This window comes from Apodemus sylvaticus, chromosome 22 (assembly GCF_947179515.1).
Source record: "Apodemus sylvaticus chromosome 22, mApoSyl1.1, whole genome shotgun sequence".
Taxonomy (NCBI): Eukaryota; Metazoa; Chordata; class Mammalia; order Rodentia; family Muridae; genus Apodemus; species Apodemus sylvaticus.
In genome coordinates, this window is record NC_067493.1 from 57761709 (window position 1) to 57782831 (window position 21123).

Below are 21123 nucleotides of genomic sequence, written 5' to 3' on the forward strand. Positions count from 1 at the left end.
CTGTTTTACGCGTCAAGCCTTGTATCTCACTGACTGGCATTGGCTTACTGACTCTGGACCCAGAGCCTACTGAGGGCACATGTAAGCAAGGCACTGCCACAAACCATGGTGATTTCACACTCAGAAGACAAGGAGACTACTCTGACCTGAAGTACCAACAGTCCCACAGGGGCACCCAGAGGCCTTCAGTGGGGTGGGAGTTCATGGTGGGAGACTCTTTACTTTGAAAAAGTTCCAAAGGCTGACCTAATCACAGGTAAGTTTATAACAAATAGGCACAACAAATCCAGGAGGGTCCTACTTGTGAGGGCTCAACAGCCAGTGCCCATGCTCCCTTACAGTAACTTGGACAGTCCACACCTTCCTCATCAGGGATGAAAAGTCACTCTGTGCAAGCGAGTGCACCTCCAGGCCCCGCTCGATGGACTCACAGCCCAGCCAGAGCCCCACTCTGCCAAGTCACTTCCCAAACCAGGCAGCACACAACTCCAGAGGCCTTCCAGAGACAAGCCAAGGCAAGAGCTAGAGGGCAGCCAGGGAGCTCTAATGTTTGGAGACACGGGCCTGTTCATTTCGACATCTTTGCAAGTTCTACACATATAACTAAGGCATACTAAGTGCTAAATGCACTTTAGAGACATCACCTAAAATGTGGGGTCAACAAACCACATAATCCTCCTCTGAAAACATGCCATGTCTATAAACATTTTTATGATACAGAATCCAAAATGTGGCCTAACTAGAAACCAGTTTGAGTTCCACACATTACCTGCTGTGGGGTTTCAAACGGTACAGGAAGGAAGCACGCCCTCAACTGCTTTGGACCTCAGGCATCAGGTGAGGTATCTGGAGCTCAGCCGCACTCTCCATTAGAGAGCCATAGCGTCCACCTGGAAGGAGGCTTCCACAGCTGCACTGCGGCTTCTCATCACCCTGTGCACTGCTCCCGTCCCCAGCACAACACCTCACACCTCAGCTGACAGACAAGGCTGCTGTCACCTTTTTACACGTGTGGGGTAGAAAGAAAAATCAATTATGAGGAGAGAAGAAACAAACTGGTGTCTCTACAACATGAACAGGAACTCAGAATGGCCACGAGGGCTGTCCTAGAGTGTGATTGAGCAGGGATCTGGAAGGCTAAGCTCCGGCTGCCAGCACTTTGAAGAACACACTTGCACACATCAAACCTCTGGAATTTCTGGGACAACTCCTGATCACCATGTGCACAGCTGTCTGGGTACTGCAGAAGCAGGAGCTTTGGCACAGTCTCCTAGTTAGGAACGATCATCCATTTGTGGACACAACAGACATGTAACTCTTCCTCTCACTGGGTTAGAATGACACCATAATCTGTTAATTTGTTAAGCTGGGTCAGAAGCGGCAAACTGAAGAGCAGTAGGAACACAGGTGTAAAATACTACTGAGAAACCGTGTGATGGGTAGCAGGGTCAGTGTCACAGACACATATCCCCCAGGCGGAAACATGAACCTACACATACATACGCATGTGTGCGCATACACACAGTGCCACAGAAAAGGATGCTATTCACCAGCGGTTCTGCCTTGAAGCCAAATTCTTAATAGGTTATAAACTGCTCTATCAGCATGCACAAAGTCACTTCGGGTGGAACTCTAAGTAATAAAATACAATTCATGTGCTCAGATCTTTAATTTCCCCCTTCTTAGGGAAAATGAGCAGATGACTAAGACCTACTCTCTGGAGCTGTAGTGTACTCCTAGCTTTGTTTTTAAGTAAAAATCTGTATCATATCCTAAGTGGAGAAAAGCCTGTGCTCATGACAAACTTAGGAAAGGAGAAATCTCCGTTGCACCATGCAGCTGGGAGATGCTCTGAGCTCTGTGGCCTTGGCTTACCAGCTAAGCCACAGCAAGCACTCATTAAACACATACTGTCAAAGAGCATGGACTGAAGACCCAAGACAAATGAATTCTAGCTACTAATGTGCCATGGGGCGACATGGATGGACACACACACTCATGCCCTTTAATCTTCCCAGCCACCTTTGGGTACTAATGTTCTGATTTTAGAGGTATGGAAACTGAAGCTACATTATCCACATCCTAATGCATGTACCTTCACAGTATTTAATGAGTCTCCTTTTGTGCCTCTACCATTAGACATCCCTGACCACTCTGTACAACTGTCTAAGTACAAAGTTAAAACTGTTAACGACACAACATGACACACAGAGGCAGAAGCGTGGCCTCAAGTAAGGATCTGCTCGTGGCCAAACCTCACTCCTGTGAGCAGCACTGGACCCAGGCCTGGGATCCTGCGGGCCCCACAGTTTCTCCTCCAAGTCTTATCTGGGTTTCTCTGGCCATGTTCCTCATTTATACACCAAAACACCTGTACGTGCCTCCCATCAAGGTTTGGAAGGTTAAATGTGTCCTTGTATTAATTACAGCCTGGGACCACAGGGAACATCCTCTCAGCTGAATATGGACAGGAAGTACCTCTATACCAAGTAAGAGGTCACTGGAGAGCAACTCAGTAACAGAGCACTTGCTCAAAAACTGTCAGGTCCTGGGTCTTCTGAGCACTAAAGACACAGGCAAACCATTTGATCCCGAGATTTTTCACTTAGCCCAGGAACCACTTTGGGATGTGGATAGCGTTTGGGCAGCAGTAGCCTTCTGCTGATGTAGCAGTTGGAGGATGAAAGGCCTATGGAGGCCACAGGCTCTCCAGTCCACATGGCAACCTGAACAGCACACCCCAGTGGTCATCTTGTCAGGCCCACATACACCTCACACCACTTGCTACTGCTCCTATCTCAGACGTACAGAACCCCAGCTACGCCTGCGCATCAAGTCCAGAGGCGCCCCTCCCAGTGTGCTCAGCTACCGTCACTTATCTTCATGTTCCTTCACAGCAATAAACGGTAGTTTAGCGTGGTGACTTCATTACCTGGGACATTCAGAAGGTCATGGAGGTCAGCTGACAGCTGCTTTGTAAGAGTGCCTGCACCTACCACCATATGAACAGCTTGAGCAAGTAATCCATCCACACGTGGAGGAAGGAGCTCTCTGCATGGGCACTGTGAAGTCACTGTTGGGCCTGCTTTGTAGGCACAGTCTATCATGGCTCAAGCCTGTCATCTCAGCATCTGTGAGGCTTAGGTGGGTGAATTACTGACGCTCAAGGGCTGCCTGGGCTACGTGGTGACTCCAAGATAGCACTGGCTCCCGCATGAAATCTGCTCTGGTCAGGTGTGGGCTTTTATGCACCTCCTGGTACATCAAACTAATCAGAATAACCTGCCACTGACCCTGTAACTCGTGTTTAAAGGATTCTACTTAGTATAGTACACTACATTTTCTATGTATTTTCCATATATGAGGAAGCACACTAGTTTTTATGGTGCATGTCTAAGTTGGAGTTTGAATTTATCCTAGCCGGTAGCCACTGAAGTCAGTGCATGTTCCAATGATTTTGTTGGCACTGCTTTTCCTACTCCATGAATGGAGTGAAGGCGAGCTCTCTCTGAATACAAACACTCGCCACAAAAGCCACTCTCTTTCCTGCTTTCCAGACACATAAATATCAATAAATGCCGAGGAAACACCTGGGCGGGAAATTTGTTTACAGTTGATACAGACTAGACCCTACTATAAACCTTTATTTAATACAGATTTGGTACTGGCTGGAGTCAGAAGACATCACAGTCCCCAAGGTCACACCACTTGCCTCTCTTCATATTCCTCACCACGGCGTGGCACACAGCTCGGCTTGGCACACTGAGGATGACAGCCTGGCTCTGATCCATTTGTTAATGCAGCACACACTCACAGGCCCTAAGTCTTTATCGCAAATAAAACCCTCTATACAGTTTAACCACCACCACCTCCTTAAGACTTGTAACCTAGCATTGTTGTTTTTGAGACTCTGCTTGTCTGGATCTTCAGCAGCCGGTACCTTCCAGTTAGGTCCCAGGGGGCCTCTCTTGGTCTTGACTGACTGGAATAATGCAGGGTCTTCATCAGCTTTGTAATCCTGTGAAGCAAAACAGAGCCAGAGATGAGGAAGAAAACCATAAACCATTCTTTATGTGTGGCTACATACAGCATCTGAAGAAGGTGTGGCCACATATACGATCTGTAGTTTGTTATTTTCTAAACTTTGATCTCAACTATGTAATTAGAAATGTTGAACCCTAATAGAAAGTCACCAAGACTAGCTTTCCCCAGAAAGGACACACAGAGAGGAGCTGCCCTCGAACAGCAGCACTGACTTCAATGGCTACCCGCTAGGATAAATTCAAACTACAACTTAGACCTGCACCATAAAAACTAGTGTGCTTTCTCAAACCCAGGAAGGAAGCAACTGAACAGGCTGTCCCAAGACTTGCACTCGAGAGTAGAAGTAAGCACTCAGCAAAAGCAAACCTACAGGCCTTTGAATCATTCTCTTCTAGCCAGAGACAGGCCTACTTCCCCCCACATTAAAAAAGCATCATTACATTAAATAATCACTTAAGTTCCTGTGGAACAGCTACCAACACGGTGATGAAGGCCAGAGTCCAGGGCTGATCCCTAAGGCCGGTCAAGCTCAAAGAAGCAGACAAGACAATACAATACAAGACAAGACAAGACAAGACAAAACAAACCCCCCAAAAAGAATGTGTTAACTACCAAAAGAGAAGAGAGAACATTCAGTCAGAATCAAAACCAAACAATATCAGCCAAGAACACATCCCTTATAGGAGACAAGTGCGCCAGTCTTCATATTTAAAAGTAGATAGAAAGGCATTCCGTGTTTAGGATATTTTAACAATTAAATTCTAATCATCCATCTACTGCTCGGAAAGCTGGCCAAGATCTGCCCACTTACTCTCTTTGAGCGGGAAGCCACGCCCTTTTTCACTTATGGATGTGTAATGTGGCTGTGGTCACAGCAGTTGTTTTTCCTCAGCTGTAGAGACCGCATAGCAAATACCGCATACTCTGAACATGAGTAGCCGACAGGTAAAGGCTGGACCACTGTTCTATAAGTCACTATAAAGAATACACAGAGGCTAATGCAAGTCACCCCTGGGAGACAAACCTTCATTTTGGATGCATTTGAATAAGAAAGGAAAGAGGGAAACAGGATTTTAGAATTGAGGATGGAAAACTGGAGGTGCTATGTAAATACCTCCATCCACATCCACAGAAAAATTCTATGTGAATCCACATCCACAGAAAAATTCTATGTGAATCCACAATAAAGTGTACACGATTACCCCTAGTGTTAAATAAATAAAGGCAGTTCAGACACTAGGACCAGACAACTTGTAAGAAGGAAGAACTCAGCTTAAATTCTGGTGGGTGTCAGTCATTTCTAGGTTGGGCCCAGGAGACCAGTGAAGGTGTAGCTAAGGAAGGTCAGAATAGATACCTCCCTGCAATCCCATGCCAGGCAGCCAGTTCACACATCTACAGAACCCATCTGCAGTAGATTCAGAAACTAAAGGGACTGGAAACCTTGTGAAAACATCACTATAGATCTGACATACTATTCCACCAAGCACACCCGTGAGCCCCCATCATCAATTTGAGCCATAGGCTGCTTTTCTAAAATGCACCACGAAGACCACCACCTCTTGAGGAATCCACAAGGCTTCCTATCCCTGGACTTCAACCAGAGTTAAAAAGACTTGTTCATTTTATGTGTATGGGTGTTTTGCCTGTATGTGTATCTCGTACACTCCACATGTGAGCATTGCCCTTGGAGCCATTAGATCCCCTGAAGCTGGACTTACAAAAGGCTGCAAGCCACTGCATGGAGGATGGGAACTGAACTCCCATTCTCTGAAAGAGCTCTTAAAGAACTCTTTGATCTCTGCCTTGGCTCACATGGCTATGCCATACAGAGCAACCAAAGGTGTCAGAAATCTGGGGAGTGAACATTTAAACAACCGAGACAACAGTCTCAGCACCAGGCATGTCCAAGCAGGTCCTTCTGAGACAGATACATAGAGTGAAACCTTCCCTTCTTTGCAGCCAACATTAAAGACATTATACTGAAAGTGTAACACGACCCAATTATTGACAACAGCACTGTAGCCCTGACAGGTGAGAATAATGCACCTTGTCAAAACCTAGACATTTTGAGTTTGCTAGTTTGAATCTGTAAATGTTTAATCAGTTGAATTAAGTAGCATAATATGAAAAGGTAGGAAGTGGATGTAGTTTTCACACCCTCAAGTTTTGTCTTCCTACTATTAATTTTTTAAACAGTATCTTCTTGCTGCAGTTTTATTGTTGAGTATCTGATTTGGTCTCTGGATTTAAAAACTGGTCGATTTATATCCATATCACAATGAACAAATATATTCCTTCATGTATGACAGTTTCAGCATACAGGATGCGACCTCAGCTACCAATTACAGCTGCAAATGAGCAACAGTGTGGAATGAGACAGCCTGCTGGCTTTGTTAGTGCTCTGTCTCCTGTGGGATCCCAGGGGAAAGGGAGGCTCTGATGGAGAGAAGCCCCTGGCTCATGGTTTATTGTGCTTGCCACCAGCTGCAGACTTCTCATCTCATTAGTTCTTTTAGAATACTGTGGGTGAAGACAGCTGCAGTCTACTTCAGTCTCCAGCTCTTGGGTATTTGAAGGCTGAATCTGCTATGCACTTTCTGTAATCCTTGGGAAGAAAGCAAGCAAATTCACTAGGCCAAGGAAACGCACTTTAAGAAGAAAACGGGCTTTAAAATCACATTTAAATGGAGAAATATCTTATTACTGAGGTGCATTGTGCTTAACATATTTTTGTGATCTAATTTTCATTACCTATACAATGCCCAGAGCCTGGTCAGGATACAAGCCTGGTAAAACCATCACTAACTAGCAAGGCGCACCTTCCGAGACACTTCTAGTTCCTCCAACAATAGTCCCAAGGACACAAAAGCACAGCGGCGTCAGCATAAGACGCGCTTGGATTAGTGCTAACCAATGCTGGGTCACTGACACTCTCATTTAAGTAAAAATGAAGGCGAGTGGAAGCCAAGACCCCTTGGAGAACAAACTAAAGTATGACACGGTAAATCAGTGGATTAGTGTCTCCACGCCGGAGTCCCAGAATGCAGTCATTAAATCCATATAACGAAGGAACTGTTGGGTCCTCTCAGGAAAGCTGCGCTACCTCGTGGGTACACATCTGTTACTTACTGCCACCTTCAACAGAGACCCTCAACAGAAACCAGATTAATTTTGAAGACAAAGAATATTCGTTTTATGAATCTTTTAGCATAGTGGCTGTTCCCCAAAATGCAAGCATAAAACCTGTGCTGAGCCAACCTAAATACGTCCTTGAGCCCAGACTGAACTCATGATTATGAATGGGGAAGGGAGTGGGTGGTGAGCTTGACAGCTTGTGGAAAGCCAAGATGAGCCCCAGACACCAGAGACTGCTTAGAGTAAGCCTGGGTTAGCCAGCACAGGTGAGGGCGAACAGTAAGGAACAGATACACAAGACACCAGGCTTAGCAACTCTTACGACACCTGCTCATAAAGACCAGGGCCCAGCCAGTGCAACTGGATGCCCAGGGGAATTTTGCAAAGTGAATGCTAGGATCCTGCAGCCTGCCGTCAAATGTTCTACTTTAGCATATGACAATTAATTAGGGGTCTGTTCAAACAGCTCAGAGATAATCGTGAAGTTTAAAATGCATGGGCACTACTGAGACTCAGCAAAGCTTGGGAAGAGAAAGGCTGAATGAAAAATGAAGACAAGCCGGGCAGTGGTGGCACACGCCTATTAACCCCAGCACTCTGGGAGGCAGAGGCAGGCGGATTTCTGAGTTCAAGGCCAGCCTGGTCTACAGAGTGAGTTCCAGGACAGCCAGGGCTACACAGAGAAACTCTGTCTCGGAAAAAAAAAACCAAATCCAAAACACAAAATAAAAACAAAAAACAAAAAAAAAAAAGAAAAGAAAGAAAAGAAAAATGAAGACAAATCAAGCATTCAACCTATCAGCACTGCTTGACCCTTTTAAATACTCCAGCCCTCAAAAAAAAAGAAAACGACCGTCTCTGGCCCCAGTGCTGACTGCAGACCTGGAGCTGACAACGCAGGTGGCCTGCTCACAAGTGCTAAATGTCACTGTAGCAGGGAAACAGCTCTGCTATATGGTATAAAAGAGAAGAGAATATAGCTCTGCTATATGGTATGGCAGAAAGAGAAATAACATTTACTAACTTGTTTAAGAAACTGATTCCAACAGTTATTTTCCAATCAGCAGCTTTCTTTTCTGTTTTTAATTACATATCCCCAGTGACTCCTCACCCTTGCAGGTTCCCACAGAGTACCATTAATACAGTATAAGTAAATCTCATTAATTCAGGTCCTACCACCTTGGAATTTATAATCACTGGCATAGGGGCCAGACTGAAGTTTATCTTTGCATGATCTATGAAAAAAAGATTTGCTACACAAATTAATAGAGTAACAAGATCTCAGGAGGGTTGTTTAAACAGTTCAGAAGTGTTTTAGAGCAATTCAGAAGCCTTCATTTGCATATAATTATTATGCTAATTACAAATCATTCTTATCTATTCATTAAAGCAGAGTCCCAAAGGACCACTAATTGTCAATAACTTGTTGGCCTAGTTTCTGTTACTGGATGTACCTCAGAGGAACAAAACTGCATTAAAAATATTGTATGATCCTTCTGCTTTCCACCAAGAGCACCTGGACTGAAATCAAAGGTGCGATCCTAGTGCTGGCTGGGAGATATGGGCAGAGCAGTCCACAGTCTAATGCCACAGAGACCTCCACATGGGCCTGGAGTGGCACGAGGATCCCAGATGGACTGAGTGTCTACAACAGCCTAGATTCCATGGCCACTCGGGTGTGTCACTATGAGCACTGCCAGGTTAGAGAACAACCTGACTGGAGGCTTCTTCCTGCTCTCCAACCCTCTCCCTTTCCTTGTGGAAGTCGATGCTCTATTTATGATGGCAGAGCCCCCTCCCCCCAAATAGCAATGTCAGATTTTCAGCTAAGAAAAGTTGACTACCAAATGTGTGATATGACACACTGCACATCTGACACCAGAGCAAGGAGAGGTAGGTGAGGTACAGTGTGAAGGCTCGGAGAGCCTGAAGCAACTGCCTGTGCTCCCCTTCCCAACCCTTTCCCCAAGGGAGCCCAATTTACTGGTGTGGGCATGTTTTATGTAGAGAATTACCACACATTTAACATTACCCTTCCTTTATGTTTGTATACTCATTATACTTCTTAAAAATGAAGTGCCATGCCATTAACCATAGTACTCAGGAGGCAGAGACAGGTACATCTGGTTGGATGATAGCCTGATCTTCACAGAGATACTTTTTATAAAAACAAAAATCAAAAAACAAAAGAACAGAAAAACAAAGAGCCAGACCCTACAAAAAATTGAAGGCACTGGGCCAGGCAAACGCCCCGGCAGGCCAAGGTGCTCACAGTGTGAGTTGTAACTCAAGTGCAATCTCAACACGCGTGTAAAGGCGGAAGAGAGAATCCACTCTTCAAAGTCACCCTCTGACACCACATGGGCACCCCAGAGCCATTGTCTGTCTGTCTGTCTCTGTCACTCTGTCTCTTTCTCTCTCTCTCTGTCTCTCTCTCTCTCTCTCTCTCTCTCTCTCACACACACACACACACACACACACACACACACACACGAACGCACACTATAAGGCGTTTGCAGGCATTTAAGACTGTAGGTGTCAGTGAATAAGTTAATCATAAACATGCCAATGGCAGCATGGTGTTGCCTCAATACTCAATGTGCCTGGCAGTGCTTTAGTGGGCAGCATACCACAGAACATACAACAGTGAATGCCATCGACTGACAGGTATGCCCTACATACCCTGCAGCAACTCAGTCAGGGTCCTGCGTGCTCCTGCATGGTTCTGTGTGATGTGAAAATGACCACGCACTATAAAGCTATTTCCTTCCAGTAAAGCAGAATCTAGAACAAAGCACTGTTCTGGCTGGACTGAAGCAAACAACACACTCCAGGGATGCTCTCTGCACTTACCCTGGGGGAGGGAAAAATGGTCTTTGCCTAACAGCATTGCTCATGCCTCAGAGCAGGGATAGGCTGCTGTCTGCAAAACTGTATCTGATAGTAGGGCTGGAGGACCTCGGCTTCTGCTCAGGCTAGAGAACAGTTTCCACATAAGTCACACTGCCACCGAGCTGGCTACAACTTCAATCCCAGGACTAGGATCAGGGTCTACACAGCAAGTTCTGGGCCAACCAGGGCTTCAGAGTAAGACTTCTCAAAAAAAAAAAAAAAAGAAAAGAAATTCTCTGAAAAAGGATTTTTAACAAAAACCACTTTCTGGTTCTTAGAATCCTCCCTTCACCCCCTCCCCACTGTTTTTCTTCTAAACTCTGGAAGAAACTTAAGTTGGTAGTGGTGTCCAGTCAGAAAGTACTTTTGTGAGCAAGTTTTTACAAACAGCACCATACACAGGGAAAAAGCAGTATGTTGTTGCTGGGCGGTGGTGGCGCACACCTTTAATCCCAGCACTTGGGAGGCAAAGGCAGGCAGATTTCTGAGTTCGAGGCCAGCCTGGTCTACAGAGTGAGTTCCGGGACAGCCAGGGCTACACAGAGAAACCCTGTCTCAAAAGAAAACAAAAACAAACAGTATGTTATTTTCCCACAAGAGGGCGCTGCTACCCACCATGCCTCCAAACACACCAGCCCTCTCTGAATCTGTGGAAGTACTTGACCATTTAAGGCAGCAGACTAAAGTGGGAAAATATTTTCACATTTATTTTTAGTGGTAACCATGCTTACATTTATTTATATCGTCTTCGAAGTTGGTGGTGGTGGGGAGAATCCTTTACAACTCGCTACAAAAGAGCTCTGCTTCTCGAGAGGCAAAGGTAATGAGATGAGAACGCCAACCATGCATTCCCGAGCACAGCCAGACCAGCCGCCTCTGGCCTGAGGCTGCTTCTCCCTCTGTTTGGGGAGCCACTTCACCCTGCTGCCACCACACTGAAGCTGGGTCACAATCCTCCCACCTTCATGTGTGCATCACAAGCTGAGTTCCTCAAAGTCTCCCTCACGTGTCACTGATTAGCTACATTTTTAGGGAAGGGGAAAATGTCTTAGAAGCAGCCAGAGGCTGGGGTGATGGGTTAGCAGGTAGAGGTGCCTAGACACCAAGCCTGACATCAACATAGCAGAAAGAAAATAACTCCTGTCAGCTGCACACGCAGAGCCGGGCCCAGCCCAGTCATGCCCACTGTGAACTTCCCAGATATTTCTTGCTTCTAGAAGCAGCCATGTCCTTCCCTTTTTATTCCTTTTTTTCATTAAATACCAAATATGCTAGGTATTGCACCGAGGAAGTAATGAAGGCCTGTGTTCCCAGAGTGTCTTTGGGTCTCACTTCTGCTCCCTGTCCCTGAATCTCCACTGGCCAATGCTGGGGGAATGGTGGCCCAGAAAATACCTGAACAGAGCATATAAGGGTTAAGTGAATTCTGAGCCTTGACCTCCACCCGAGGGGACTCCTCCTCTCCAGCCTTGCCTGGATTCGAGAACACAAGCTCCCACATGTGACCAAGAACAGTCATTGACTGGGAAAGCTGAGCAGTCTGTGCTTTATGACACTCTCCAAAAGAAGGGGAGAGAAGTGTCCTCCTAATAAGGAGGTGGTGTTACTAAGGAAACCCCTATGCAGATCCTGTATGGGAGAGCTGTTTACAACAAGTCTTTCTACTGGAAGAGACGAGTGGAAAAGATGGTGGTCTAGAGTCTGGAATCACCAACCCTAGGATACTGGTCCAGGCAGTGGAGCAGGTACCAGGGACAAAGGGCAGAGTAGCACTCAGCCCACAATACAAGCCTGCCCAGGGAGAACAGGTGCAAATGGGGGAAGACAGGAAGGAACAAGGAAGGAGCTCTGGAAAGAACACGCCATGGAAACAACACTGGCTTCGAGGAGGGAAGCATCAAGTGACAACGTGGCGGGTGAAGACACTGAGTGAAGGAGCGCACCACTGCAGGAGGCCCTGTGTGCACTCTTTCCTGTGACCCAGAAATAGGAGCCTCTTCCTGTCGAGGAGTACCATCTCCAGTGATCTATCATCATGCTCCTAAAACTCTGTCATTTTTGGTTTCAAAATGTCTCATTAGCAAAAAATACTTTGGTCACAAATAAAATATCAGTCATGCTGAAACCTGAGGAGAAAAGGGTATTCTCTTTGTATCTGCTGTATTTTATGATGGGGGAAAATATTGTGCATCACCATACTGAGCTATATTTTTATATTTTAGAAAACTGTTCTTGTGGGTGTATGAGTGTATCCATGTATGTGTATGTGACAGTGTGGACACTCGCATACCACAGCACGTTTGGGGAGCCAGAGGACAACTTGAGGAGCTGGCTCTCCTTACACTATGTGAAGCCCGGGGACTGAACTCAGTTTACAGCAAGCCCCCTTTTCTGCAGAGCCACCTCACTGCCCTCTAATTGTCTTTTTAAATCAGATCTTTCCAGTAATCTAATACTTCAGAATCACTAATTTATTAGTGATTAGGTTTATTACTAACTTCCTTTAAGGTATATTAATATCTTTAGATATAAAGATATAAAATATTTTTAGATATAAATAAGACTTTAGATTTCAAATTTTTGAATTACCATTTTATCATTTATACTACAGAAAAAGAAACCCATCCTGGAAGTCACACAGCATGTACTAATCTGTGAGAAAGGCGGACAAGGAGAAACTTTTTCATTTCACATAAATACCTTTAAATGTGGTTCCAATTTCTCTTTTTTTAAAACTGTGCTCATTTCTTTCAAATTACTTCCAAAAGTGAAGGCCTCTGATGTTAGTGTGTGCACATTTCAAGCTCACGAGCCTTCCTCTCTTGGGAAGTGACTTTGTATACAAATCATGGAGAGCTACTTAGACAGAGCGCTGGGCATGATTAAAGGCCACATTCAAATGGTCTACCTTAGCAAGCAGAGCAGAAGCAGATGCCAAGGGCTGCATTTGTGTACGCTCTGCAAATGAGCTGAAGCTGCACATGAGCATCTACCTCATCAGGGCAGTCAGAGATGCCCAAACATTTACCGTGGTTATGTACCAGCAACTCTAGAAGGGAAACCTTTAAACTTGAATTTGGATGTTTTATGCTGCACATGCTGATCTTCTACAATCTAAAGCGACAACTTTTAACTTGAACAAAAGCAGACGCCGAGAGCAGCCTGGAGTCTCTGCAGCATAGACATCATGCATCTCTATGGTGCGGGACTGGGAAAGGGCCACACCAGCACTCTGCCCGTTACTGCATGCACAAGAAAGTCCAGGCTCTAGGAAGTGTTCTCTTTCCTCTTTTTAGCTTGTTTTTCTGAGATGGGGGTTTTTTCATATTGCTCACGCCAGTGTTAAACTCCTAGGCACAAGTGACCCTGGTCCCCCAGCCTCCTAATTTCTGCCTTTGAAAACACCAGCAGCAACAACAACAAAAACAGCAAAAGAAAGCAACAACAATATCCAGCAAAGCGTTCCTAGAAAGTTCCCTCCATCAAGCATCAGGAAGTTTTCTTTTGCTAGGCTGCCGAGACACAGATGAGCAGCCTGCTGCCCTGACTGACTGAGAAAATGGAGCAGAGGCTGGGACAGAGGAACTGTGGAAGAGGTTTCTCTGCTGGTACAATGTGTTCTGTAACTACTCAACTCCAGCAGGTAGGACCCTACATCCTTGAGAGGGCTTTGAGGTACAAGCCGTCAAACTGCACTCCACTTCAATGACTTCCTCTTATATAGGAAGCCAGTTTTGCAACGTGGATACAATCTAAAGAGGCAATGAGTGGAGATATTTATACAGAAATAGACTGTCCACTAATTCTTTAAGCAAAAATGTATCTAAACCAAGTCTTACAAAGATTTTCCAAAAGGCATCAACAAAATGCCCCTAATAACTGACATGTTTACATGCACATGGTTCCTATAGCAACTGTGCTGTGAATCTAAGTAGCATTGACAGATTTTTACAACAAATCTTTGTTTCTAGAGTTATTCTGACAATGTCACTTCAACTATACAAACATGTCAAAGCATTCAGCCAAGTATGCAATACACCATGGGTCAAATAAGTCCCTTCAATACATGGTGAAATACAGTTCCTAAGAATGAGCAAACACAGCAAGTCAACAAGCGTGAGATTCATGCCATCTCCAGCATAGACTGAGCCCTAAAGCAGGCAGGCCCAAGTCACTCTGAACTGAAATGGTTAGATCACTCACCTGCAGTGACAGAAAACTTCCACCAGGTGGAGTAAAAAGAGTCAAGCTTCCATTTCAAATTCTTGGTTCTTTCACTCAACTATTTTACATCTGCCCTGATTCTGAAGGATCCTGGCAACCTATTTTCTCAAAATTACTAATGCAACTATTTTGTTTCTTACAAAGTGACCAGCAGGAGAGAAATACATCCAATCTGGCTGCACCACAACCAGGACACCGAGTTTAGTTTCTAACACCCATGCAGCAAGCATTGAGGGTTGGAAAGAGGAAAACCTCTGAGGCTTGCACAGGCAAAAACAAAAAAAACACCATGCTCTGAGTTCAGGGAGAAATCCAGCCTCAAAAGGGTAAGGTGGGGAGTTAGAGAAGATGCTCGATGCCCTTCGGTCTCTGTGCGGGCTCAGGAACTGTACACACAGAATTGAAAACGGTTTCTAAGAAAGGGAAAGCCAGCAAGTACGAAGCAAGTAACTTGGCTTAAAGTAAAAGCCCACAAAGTTCAACATACATATATTACAAACTCAGTGAGCTAAGATGAGGGTTGGGGGGAGGGGGACAACTTCTACAGTTGAACTTGGAGGGCCCCGCTGCCTTCAGAAGGCTCTTGAATTCCTTTTTTCCAAGATACCATCAATACACTTATGTGAGGTGCACAGTCAACTACTATCATGGCTGTTGAGACCAAGACTTCACACAGGTAAGCAGACTTGACAGGGGCTAGGGCTATCCATAACAACCTGTGAGACCATGAAGGCATGCTATTTGAACCATGGAGACAGAGAACCCTGCCATTCAAGAGTCCTAAGACAGCCTGAGCTGAGGCGGTAGTGACTCTACCTGCCAGTGCAGTAACCCCCATCCCATCTCATACCCATCTTACTGGCTTGTGGTCCTAACATCACTCCATCCCCACAGAAGCAAGTTTTCAGCATTAAGAACTGATGGCCGGCATGACATGCACTCTAAAGACAGCCTTGTCTGTCCAGCAAGTCTTGCTTCATACACTGTGCCTAAAGGGCCTTCTGACAAGAAACCACTGCCAGGAAGATGAGAAGTCCCTGAGCTTACATTATCTACCCTGAGTGGCACTCCACATGGAAGACTGTAATAGAAACCTTAAACAGCAGCATCTCCAATTCACTGCACGTCTACCAGACCTCAACTGTTTCCTGCTCTGCCCTGTGTTTTCAGGGAGGCAGCGGTACCTTACAGATGTGCATACATCAAGACCCTGCTCTCCCTCTCCTTTCAGATACTAGGTATCACAGGGGAAGTGTGTCAGATGGGCCCTTCCTTACCACCTTCCTCACCCCTCCCCTCCACACTGTCTTAGGAAGGGCACCCTACTAGGGCCGAGCACCTCCCTGCATCCGGTGAATTGCACTCCCAACTAGTGAGCATTTAAACTACAGTTTCCATCCTGGGGTTTCAAAACCTGGCACACAACACCACAAAGCCAATTACTAGCAGTGAAGTTTTGCTAGGTCAAAGGGCATACACAGTGGTGATCCTGACAGATTAGTTTACATATATATCTTCCACAGGTCCAGCGTGAGAATGTTTCCTTGCCCTGACAAATCAATCCTGGGAACAGATGAGTGTCTATTCCAGCAGAAACTCGTTTGCACAGGCTGATCTTAACTCAGAGGGAGACACTGAACTTTTACCCTTCTTTCCTTATGTTCTCTATCATGCAGTCACCACAGGCACCATGCACAAGCCTAAGGACCATGCTAACAGCAGGACTCTTCCCTCAAGTCCAAGTTCTATGGAGAACAAATAGACACACAAGCCAGGACTGAGACAGTAGAGTGGGGAGGGTAGGAGACAGAGGTAATACGCAGGCCTGGGCCACTTGGTGACCTTCTGTCCCCTGCAGCACAGCACTGTGGACCTCCACTATTTAGCTAGATCATGGTGCTGGTCTAGTCTTATCCAGACTGTAAGCCTTGGGGCATTACCACCAGTCTTGATGAGCTACCACAGGGCTGAGCTGGCAGTATGTGAAGTGTGCCCTGACATGCTGTCTGCTGTAACAACACTGCCCTTGTGCATGCTGTACTTGTGTGTGTGTGTGTGTGTGTGTGCACTTGTGGCAGTGTTTGTGCACCAGGTCCTCAGGGAGCTAGAGTCAGACAACTGTGAGCCCCCCCACCATGGATGCTGAGAACTGAGTCCAGCTCCTCTGTAAGAGCAGCAGTTCTCCAGTCCCTCAAGCTGGGTTCTTTTAATGTTCCTACACAATACCAGTTACACTTTCATTATCAGGATAAGGAAAACACACCGACCAAAAACCCACTGTGACACCAATGCCAAAGCAGTCACAATGCCCAACAGTGATGGAAACTTGAGCAAAACGTGGCATATCCCCAATGTGACACTGTCATGCTCACACAGGGGTTAGTACTAACAGACACTACCATATAAACAAAACCTGCACCCAGACATAGCAGGGCATGTGGTGTCTGGGAAATACCTAACAGACATATCCCAGTGGCTGCAAAAGGCTGGAGTTAAGAAGCAGTAGGGAATAAAGAGCTGGTGACTGGCAGTGCATCCTCCAGTAACAAAAATACACCACGACTAGACAGTGATGGCTGCACAACTGTGAATACACAATATACCACTGCACTGTATGTATTTAAAGGATTCAAATCCTTTAAATATGCTTTATGCTGTGTGCAATTTATTACAATAAAAAAGGTAGGGTAAATTCAATATACTTTAAGTTTGCATCTACCTGTATCTGAAGTGTACCCTGGAAAGCAAAACCATAGGAACTGGTCTGGGAAGACTTCTCTTGCAGAAGACCAGAGTTCCTACACCAAGCTCAAGACTGCCAGATCCAGAAGACCTGCCACCGTCTTCTGGCCTTCCTAGGCACACACAAGCACTCACACATAAATAAATCTGCACACACACCCACACCCAGGTAGCGATCAATGGCTGCCAAGCCTGCACATGCTAACCCGGCTGCTATCAGGTGCCTACATTTAGTGTTGTGGGGTAGTCAGCCTTCTTTTACAGAAGACAAAACAGGCACAGGGAGGTCACATAACCTTGCCTAAGACCAAAGAGCCAACAGATGGCAGAGCCTCAGAATCTGAATTAAAATCTGTTTTCTAGGCCACAGCCATTCCCACCAAATCACACTGCCCAGTCCAGTCCATTCTTTGCATTATCCATCCATCCACTCCACACCGCATCCCAACAGAACCACCTGTGCAGCCTCTGCAGATGCAGGGTCTCATTGCCTGCAACGGAGTAGAGTAGTGGGCCACTTTGGCCACACCCTCAGATACTACCTACTTTTATTTGGAAACAAAACCAAAAACTCTTCACACTCCCAGCAAAGCCACACATGTCCTACTCTACGGCAGCACGAAAGCCCAGGCTTGGTTGATGCTGCCATTCCATTCTGTTTGCACATCACTTCAAGCACCAGTGTGTCAATGCTGTCCCCGAGCACCTGGTCCTGGCGTGCCACACCAGTCCACCTTGTCTGTGACCAGCTATGCTAGGTGCCCAGCCAACCTGCTGACCAACTGCCCGTCTCATCCTAGTTACGTATCTTCTGCTCACTGTACTTTTACACAGAAAACCATGGCTAAAGACAACCCGAACCAAAGGAGCAGACATTATTTGAATGGTCCCCACTTAGAACACATTAAAATAGCTCTCCTACATAATTTCAAAGGTGGAAATATCCTTGAAATTGAAGCAACTTCAAACCACAGTATGATTTAAAACAAATCCAGGCTCATGTCCAGTACTTGGTGCCCATCCACACATCCATCCATCATCCATTTATTTATGAGTGTGCAGAAACCAGAAGTCTGTGGGGGGCTGGGTGGGGGTAGGGGTGGGAGGTGGCGCACGCCTGTAATCCCAGCACTCTGGGAGGCAGAGGCAGGCAAATTTCTGAGTTCGAGGCCAGCCTGATCTACAGAATGAGTTCCAGGACAGCCAGGGCTACACAGAGAAACCCTGTCTCAAAAACAAAAACAAAAATAAAAACAAAAAAACCCCAAAAGCCAAAAACAAACAAAAAAAAAAGAAAAAAGAAAAAAGAAAAGAAACCAGAAATCACCCATGTATGACAGCCTGTCTTTGGGACCACACCTGATATACAATATACCATCTTCCCAGGCCAACGCCAAAACTTCTAAGCAGGAAGAGGCCCTAAAACAGTGGAGTCCAAACACCTGTTTTTAGAAGATTTTCCTTTAAATCCACACTAAAACCAGACAGTATTTGTTATTTCTCTTCTGTTAGCTGACAACACTGTTCAAACTCAGAGACTATGCTCTAAAAACAGAAAGGGGACACTGAATACGCCTGTGAACAAAACAAACCAGAGAGGTACCACAGAGCAGAATATGATCCTCAGCTACCCAATCTATAAATGTCCACAGCTACACCTGCAGATCAATACAGTATCTGCCTGCTACTAGCTTACTAACCTCTGCAAATCAAAACAAAAGCGGACATCTTAACCTGGCACAGGGAGTGTTTACATGCCTGAGGAAGGAGGAGCTAACTGACACTACAAAGAGTCAGGTATAGGTATCTACATTTAGGAAGAATCAGAACAGAGCCAGAAAGACTGCTCAGTGGATAAACATCCTGCCCCCCACACCCGATGACCTGAGTTTGACCCTGTAACAAACCATGTGAAGGTCAAAGGAGAGAACCAACTCCTGAAGGGCTATCCTCTGACCTCCATGTGTGCTGTGGAAGTCTCTTTACACATGTGCATAAAAATTTAAAAAGTTTAAAAAGCAAGAGTCAATAAAGCTTACTAGCTAATTAAAAAATGATATAGCAAGTATTTCTAACAGGCTAGCCTTAACTGAGCTCATGAAACTTATGTTAGAAAGATGTTTACTTTCTTATTCATATGTGGGAAATATAAAGGATCTGTGTGACTCCAAGCAGAAACCAGAACACTTTTAGAAGTACTTCTTGAGCAAACACTCTCCAACAGATGCAAGGCATTCTCCCCTTTCTTAAAGAGCCCACCTATAACACAGAAGAGAACCATTCTCTTCCTCCAGGGTCTCTGTAACTTAGAGCAGACCTGAGCTCCAGGATCATTTCAGCATAGAAATGCAGACCACACAAAAGACAGAAAAGAACTGTGAGCTATAACAGGGATGCCATCAAGGAGTACTCACTGCTGGTTCAACTTGACTTCGATCTGCAATGTCTATGTGGACAATTTCAACAGTTTTCCATGTGTTTGGATCTAAACCGTGAACCTGTGAGAAACAGAAAACTTTAGTGTGTTCTTCATCAGGAAAACACTACATTCCATGTCCATCCCTTAGAACTGTGGATGAAATTACTATTTTGGTAAGCGCAATTGACAGTCTTGACATCTGGACTTTCTATAGCTTCCCCTAGTGAGGGGTGGATGTATAGATACATGAAACCTATGTCAGGGTTATTTTACCCAGTACAAATAGGCCATTCATGTAACAAAATGTATCTTCCCTGTTTATTGCAAATGATATGAGCTTGTAAACCTTAAACCCTATGCTGGCAAAGGTAACATGACAACCAGACTTCAAAAGCTGCACTAGGGGCCCGGAAGGACTGCTCAGTGGTTAGGAACACCAACTGTTTCTTACAGAGCATCAGAGTTCAGTTCTCAGCATTCATGCTGGTTAGGCCACAACTGCCTACAAAACTCCAGCTGCAGGGGACATGGAAGGCTTTGACCTCCTCTTATACTGCACTCATGTGTACCCTCCCCTCCCCCAGAAAAACTACTTGTAAAGAGGTTTAAAAGAGAAGGAGGCGGCCAGGCAGTGGTGGCGCACGCCTTTAATCCCAGCACTTGGGAGGCAGAGGCAGGCGGATTTCTGAGTTCCAGGCCAGCCTGGTCTACAGAGTGAGTTCCATAACAACCAAGGTTACACAGAGAAACCCTGTCTTGAACCACCCCTCAACACTCCAAAAGAGAAGGGTTTGCCTACTATACAGCTCATTTTTAGTGTTAACTTCTCGACTTCTCATACCCTGTGAACTGTTTTAAAGTAATAGACGAGCCCATCTGAAAGCTGGAAATGACAGGGTAAGTCACACAGAAGACATAACCATTGCACATCCTTTTACTAAGACCATTACTTTAGAGAATTTCTAAACAAACAAACAAAAAAAAACAAACAACAACAAAAAAAACAGGATCAGCTGACAAGTACACAAACTCAAGTTTCAGTTCCCTGAATGGGTGTTGACGATGAAGTGGCACAGTGCAGAGCAGCTGTAATTAGAACTTAGCTCTTCCCTAGTTCACACTTCTCTAGGAGAGCAACCCTCAATGTGGGTGTGCACTGGTAGCAGACTGACTGTTGGGCAGTCTGAGCATATACATTCTAATGACTTCTAGACGCTGGCGTTCCAGGTCAACAGTTTGAGACCACGGCGTAAGGGCACCAGGGTTTGCCACACGCCTCCCCCAGCTCCTGAGGAAACCTTCACGGCTACTTTCCAGAGTCCTGGCAGGTGTTCTTGAAGCTCGGGTCTGGATGTGTGCCACCTTATCACAAGGGAGTAAGGAGCTTGTCAACATTCTTTGTAAACCAAGCACCTTCTCATTCCTGCCCTCTGGACATATATATACCTGACATCAACCCTGGCCCAGAAGTGAAGTGGCAGTAAACATTAGAGCAATCAATTCTGCTAAATACAATTGCTCTGGTGAGCACAGAAAACAATCTAAAACCACCAGGTAAAAAGGACTGCAGCCTTCTCCTTGCTCCAAACAAGAGAGCTGCTGACAAACAGCAATCTCAGAAGAGTCCACTCAGCATCAAGGCAGGGACTGACAGAGAAGGCCCG

The 21123-nt window shown here is 45.5% G+C and overlaps 1 protein-coding gene across 2 annotated transcripts in view; it reads right to left on the reverse strand.

Moving 5' to 3' along the window:
- Nucleotides 1-21123, reverse strand: part of Pitpnb (phosphatidylinositol transfer protein beta) — a 49507-nt gene that overhangs the window by 11470 nt on the left and 16914 nt on the right. For both annotated transcript variants that reach the window (XM_052167439.1, XM_052167440.1), the window contains exons 7-8: nucleotides 19455-19538; nucleotides 3941-4018 (exon numbers count right to left, since the gene is read on the reverse strand). In XM_052167439.1, the coding sequence (XP_052023399.1) occupies nucleotides 3941-4018; nucleotides 19455-19538 (162 nt within the window). The remainder of the gene's footprint in view (nucleotides 1-3940; nucleotides 4019-19454; nucleotides 19539-21123) is intronic.